This window comes from Tiliqua scincoides, chromosome 5 (genome assembly GCF_035046505.1).
Source record: "Tiliqua scincoides isolate rTilSci1 chromosome 5, rTilSci1.hap2, whole genome shotgun sequence".
NCBI classification, from domain to species: domain Eukaryota; kingdom Metazoa; phylum Chordata; class Lepidosauria; order Squamata; family Scincidae; genus Tiliqua; species Tiliqua scincoides.
Genome location: NC_089825.1, coordinates 87,073,532 through 87,079,531, shown reverse-complemented (window position 1 = coordinate 87,079,531; position 6,000 = coordinate 87,073,532). Strand labels below are relative to the sequence as shown.

General features: G+C 53.9%; 1 protein-coding gene across 2 annotated transcripts in view; it reads left to right on the top strand.

The window, feature by feature from the left end:
- Window positions 1-4,183: 4,183 nt before the first annotated feature.
- Window positions 4,184-6,000, top strand: part of SOCS7 (suppressor of cytokine signaling 7) — a 28,196-nt gene continuing 26,379 nt past the window's right edge. For both annotated transcript variants that reach the window (XM_066628816.1, XM_066628815.1), the window contains exon 1: window positions 4,184-5,337. In XM_066628816.1, the coding sequence (XP_066484913.1) occupies window positions 4,289-5,337 (1,049 nt within the window). In that variant the 5' untranslated portion in view covers window positions 4,184-4,288. The remainder of the gene's footprint in view (window positions 5,338-6,000) is intronic.

The window sequence follows — 6,000 nt, the reverse complement described above, 5'->3', positions numbered from 1 at the left end:
GCAGATGGAACGCTGGGTGCAGCACTACTCTGAACTGTATTCCAGAGAAAACATAGTTACCAAAGAAGCGCTGAACAACATCGAGTGCCTGTCTGTGTTGGAGGAGCGTGACAGTGAACCAACCCTAGAAGAACTTCACGTGGCCCTGGACTCCCTTGCCTTTGGCAAGGCACCTGGGAAAGACAGCATCCCTGCTGAGGTCCTAAAGTGCTGCAAAGAGATCATTGCCACTGAGCTGCATGAAATTCTCTGTCTCTGCTGGAGAGAGGTGGAGTACCACAGGACATGACGGATGCAAACATCGTCACGCTGTACAAGAACAAAGGCGACAGGGGTGACTGCAATATCTACCACGGCATCTCTCTCCTCACGTTGTAGGAAAGCTGTTTGCCCGAGTTGCACTAAAGAGGCTCCAGGTACTTGCAGAGAGCATCTAACTAGAATTGCAGTGCAGATTCTGAGCCAACAGGTCCACCACTGATATGGTATTCTCCCTTAGACAGCTGCAGGAGAAATGCAGGGAACAATAACAGCCACTCTTTATAGCCTTCATAGATCTCACGAAGGCTTTTGACCTGGTCAGCAGGGACGGCCTCTTCAAGATTCTCCCCAAGATCAGATGTCCACCCAGGCTCCTCAGCATCATCAAGTCTTTCCACGAGGACATGAAGGGCACTGTAGTCTTTGATGGCTCCACATCAGACCCCTTCGACATCCGAAGCAGAGTGAAGCAGGGCTGTGTTCTTGCTCCGACCTTGTTTGGGATTTTCTTCGCTGTCCTGCTGAAGCATGCCTTTGGAACTGCAACAGAAGGCATCTATCTCCAGACCAGATCAGATGGAAAGCTCTTCAACCTCTCCAGACTGAGAGCAAAGTCCAAAAGTCCAGCTGAAATGTCTGCGTGACTTCCTCTTTGCCTTCGATGCAGCTGTCACCGCCCACTCTGCCAAAGATCTTCAGCAGCTCATGGATCGTTTTAGCAAGGCCTGCCAAGACTTTGGACTGACAATCAGCCTGAAGAAAACACAGGTCATGGTTCAGGATGTGGACTCACCTCCCTGCATTACAATCTCTGTGCGTCTTGAGTCCACTTCTGTACTGCAGCGAGTCATGGACTCTTCACTCACAACAGGAAAGGAAACTGAACTCTTTCCACATGCGCTGCCTCCGACGCATCCTTGGTATTACCTGGCAGGACAAGTTCCAAGCAACACAGTCCTGGATCGAGCTGGAATCCCTAGCATGTATGCACTGCTGAAACAGACACCTGCGTTGGCTTGGTCATGTTGTGAGAATGGGCGATGGCCGGATACCAAAGGATCTCCTCTATGGAGAACTTGTGCAGGGAAAGTGCCTTACAGGTAGACCACAGCTGCGATACAAGGACATCTGCAAGAGGGATCTGAAGGCCTTAGGAATAGACCTCAACAGATGGGAAACCTTGGCCTCTGAAAGTCCAGCTTGGAGGCAGGCTGTGCAGCATAGCCTCTCCCAGTTTGAAGAGACACTTGGCCAACAGTCTGAGGCTAAGAGGCAAAGAAGGAAGGCCCATAGCCAGGGAGACAGACCAGGGACAGACTGCACTTGCTCCCAGTGTGGAAAGGATTGTCACTCCCGAATCGGCCTTTTCAGCCACACTAGACGCTGTGCCAGAACCACCATTCAGAGTGCTATACCATAGTCATTCGAGACTGAAAGATGCCAATGATCAAAGTACATAATGCAAGTACTTTGCATGCATTATGCCGTTCTTTCTGGAAAAATTGAACCTCAGGACCAGTGGGGTCCAATGCAGGGTCCCTGACTCACCAAGGAACTGTGGCAACTGCGGCAAGCCAGATGCTTGTGGTGCTGCATGCAAAGCATGGTTTTTTTGCCCAAACAACCATTCTGAAGCCTGCAGGTGGACCCATGTGGCCTCCCCAGAAACAGAACACAGCTCCTGTCAGGTAGGGAGGGCATCCCTGGTTTTCCACGGTTTTGCTTAATCGCAGGCAGTTCTGGAATGGGATACCAGGGCACACCTGTACTTATTTAAGGATTTATATAGCATTCTTTGTTCTTACGCAGTGTTAATGGTGTTTCAGGCTCAGCCACTTTCAAGCTTTCACAGTAGCAGTTTATCCTTGGTTGGTGTCACAAGGTCTGTTAGCACGACTCCCACCCAAAGTGAGAACAGGGGGTAAACCTGCTTAGCTTTTTGCAGACAGGGCACCAGCTCAAACTACAGAACATGCCTTTTATCCATTGGAGACCTTCACACTGACTTAATTCAGAGTGCTTAATATATGAGGTGGGAATCTTTTTCAAGATTCTGGAATTAGGATGTAAAGTATAGAAAAAAGAGCGAGAGACTAACTGGAGAGACTAGTTCTATCAGAGGGTTATTTACTGGATTGGAGGGAGCCTTGATTAGTGTTTGGAAAGGGATATGGGTTTGTGGCTCTGATTTGTTCTTGTTGCTATTGTGGCTTTAAATATCTATTTTAGTAGATCTTGCTTTTTTTGTTCTTTGTGTTCTTATTGTACACTGCCGCCTAATGCATTTTAAGCAAGATAGAAATCTATTAAATAATAATATTGCTCGGGGAAGAGAATTCGGGTTGCCAGCCTTTTGTGGCATGAGGGAGAAACTCAACAGATCATACACAATTCCTCCAACCTTCACAGCTTTGAGCAAGGTCTCATTCCTTGCCTTGTTTAACACCACAGCCTATTTTGAATGTTGAGGCTCAGGCCTCAGGGATGTACAATTTAATGGAGGATGCTTCTGAGCATGTACGAAGTGCTTCTCCATTCTTAGTAAGCGTAACATTGCATACAACTAACAATGTTAGTATGCATAACATTGCACCTCTTGGATTTGAACAAAGAGCTTTGCGAAGAGCTTGTGGAATTCCTTGCCACAGGATGTGGTGATGGCATCTGGTCTAGATGCCTTTAAAAGGGGATTGGAGATATTAATGTAGGAAAAGTCCATCACAGGTTACAAGCCATGATGGGTAGACTCAGAATGTCAGATGCAAGGGAGTGGCAGTAAGATGCAGGTACCTTGTTGTCTTTCAATGTTGTTTGTTTCATGTTTGCAGCCTGCACCTTTAGCAATGCCACTGACGGTATTATTATTATTATTATCCAAATTACATGTAACACAGTTGTAAACTGATGTTGAGCAATTGATACAAGTCTCAGCCTGAGACCTAAGTATCAACTAGGTATTGGCACAGTATGTATGATGTTCCTAAAAGCGCCTTTTTTTTGCAGATCTGATGGTGGTATTTCAGTAAGCTGCAGTTGTTTAAAGTAGTTCACAAAACTTTTTGAGATTGTTCTGACTGCCCCATGATAATGGGGACCACTTTGGTATGTTTTGTCCATAGTCATGTAATATCAATGGCCAGGTCTTGGTTTTATTATTATCATTATCTTACTTCATACTTCCAGTAAGGGCTGCCACCCTTCTTCATAGACCCATCATTAAGCCTCCATGTTGCACCACTGCCTTTGCTGCCTGCTATTACATCTATGAAGGGGTCAGATGCAGAGGAGGGGGTCAGAGAAAATAAAAAACAAGTCACCTCACACTTAGAACAGGGTGACCAGATACAATGGAGGACAAAGAGCCTATACCTTTAACTGCTGTATAGAAGAGGGACTTTGGGCAGGTGCAGCTCAACATGGAAGGGTTTCAAAAGCTGCACCTGCCCAAATTCCCTCTTCAATACAGCAGTTAAAGGTACAGGCACTCTGGCTGTAATCCTATCCACACTTTCCTGGGAGTAAGCTCCACTGACCATAATGGGACTTACTTCTGAGTAGACAGGCATAGGCTTGGGCTCTCTGTCCTCCACTGTATCTGGTCACCCTGGCTTCGAACTAACCTGCCTTCTGAATTGCACCTGTACAGGTGATAGTGGAGGGCGTGGTTCTGGGGGGGCGGGCTGCCTAGGTGAGGGGGAGGGCGGTGTGGGCGTGGCTTATCAACATCTGTTCGCCTTCTAGCTTGGAAGGCACAGCTGGGGGAGGAAGAGCGCGCGCACAAGAGAGAGACCGGGCTGGAGCGTGCGCGGTGCGGGGAAGAATTGCAGCCGTGCACAGGCGGGCTGGTCACACTGGAAGCCGCATCAGCGGAAAGGGAAGTGGGAGGGCGTGCACACCCACCGCTCGGGCGGGCCCCTGAGCAGGCAAAGGTGGAAGGAGGAGCGGAGCCTTGAGCTTCGGCAGCAGCAGACCTGGGGCTGGCCTCCCCGTGCAGGTCGCTTGGCGAGGCCGGGTTGGCGTCCCCTCCATGCAATGCGCCGCTTCCCTTAGCGCGATGCAGCGGACCGGAGGAGGAGCAGCCGCTGCTGCCGCGGCGGAGCCTGGAGGAGGCGAGGCTGTTGCGGCAGCGGCGGCCTCGTACCGGGTGCTGAGCCGCTTGCTGGGCTATGGCGGGACTGAGTCCTCCGCAGCCGGGCTGGCGCTTGGAGGAGCTGTCGGGGAAGCCGCTGCAGCAGCTGGGGAGCGGGGAAGGGCGGGCGGGCTCCGGGGCTCGCAGCTCCTGGTCTTCCGCCCTGGAGAAGCCGGAGAGCCGCCGCCGCTGCTGCCGGGGGGTTCCCCGTCCGCCTGCCTGCCGCCGCCTCCCCCGCCTCCGCCGCCCTCGGAACTGCTGTGCGCCCGGCACCGGTGTGCTCTGCTGGACGCCCCCAAAGGGGAGCCCGGAGGGGGGCGGTGCTGGAGCGGCGCGGCGGGCGGCCTCCTGTTCCCCCCGGGGGCCGGGCTGGAGTTGCAGCTGGCCGCCTTGGGGCTGCACCACCAGGCGCCCCCCACGGCCCCGGGAGGGCTGAGCAAAGCCCCCGGCGCCTGCCCCTGCCTGAGCCTCCTGCCCCCGCCGCCGCTCGCCCCGCCGCCTACGCTGCCCCTGCTGCCCCCCGGGGAGGAGACCAGCGACGCCCTGCTCGTGTTGGAAGCCCTCGGCCCCGACGAGGAGGAGGAGGATGAAGCGGCGGCGGCGGCAGGGCCGGCGGAGTCCGCCCCCCGCCTGCCGCCCCCCGCTCCCGCAGCCCCAACGCCTTCTGCTCCCCCTCCGGCCGGCCCGGTGGCCCCCCTCGCCGTCGGGGCCAGCCGCCCCAGCGCCCCGTCCAGGAAAGGCTCTTTCAAGGTCCGCCTGAGCCGCCTCTTCCGCACCAAGAGCTGCAGCGGGTCGTCCTGCAACGCGGCGGCGGCAGCAACCCCCGCTGGGTCGGGCCGGGCCGGGGAGAGGGAGCTGCTCCAAGCCGCTGCAGGCACAGCCCACGGCACGGCGGGGAGCCTGCCCGACGTGTCTCAGCCTGGCTGTCGAGAGCAAGACTCCAGCAGGTAAGCGTGGGTCAGTGCCAGGGCTTTGCTGGGGGGGGGGAGAACCTGTTGGGGAGGGCCTTGGGGGGACCAGTGTTGTCTGAGGTGGGTGACCAGAGGTGGCTTCTCTGGTGGGCTGTGACGCCAAATAAGGTGTACCTTCCAGGTAAGGTGTATCCAGGTAAGGTATCCTTCAAAGGGAACCTGTGAGAGAACCCTCTGTGAAGGGAGCTTTACGGCTCCATCCAGTGTTTCTCAACCAGTGGTACTTGATACGATGCCTAGTGGTACGCGTGGGACCCCTAGACACCTGCTGCCCAGCAGCGAGACCAGAGACACGACACAACACGCAGCAGTAGCAGACTCAGCTCGGCAGGCAGAGCTCCAAAGCATGCTTTCCTGTGTTCAAAAAAGCCTCCCGTCCATGCGGAGCCTTTTACTAGTGTTTGTTGCTTCGGATCTGATCTTCCAACCCAGAAGTAACTGGTGATGATGTCATCACCAGTTACTTCCAGTGGTACTTTGAATAGGTGGACCGCATGAACTGGTATGATGGAGAACAAATGTTGAGCAACACTGCCCTATCTTGTCCAACTTTCCAGTACCAATACAGCTGTAATGTAGCACCAAGGTAAGGGAACAAATGTTCTCTTACCTTGAGGGCGCCTCCTTGAGTGCCCACCA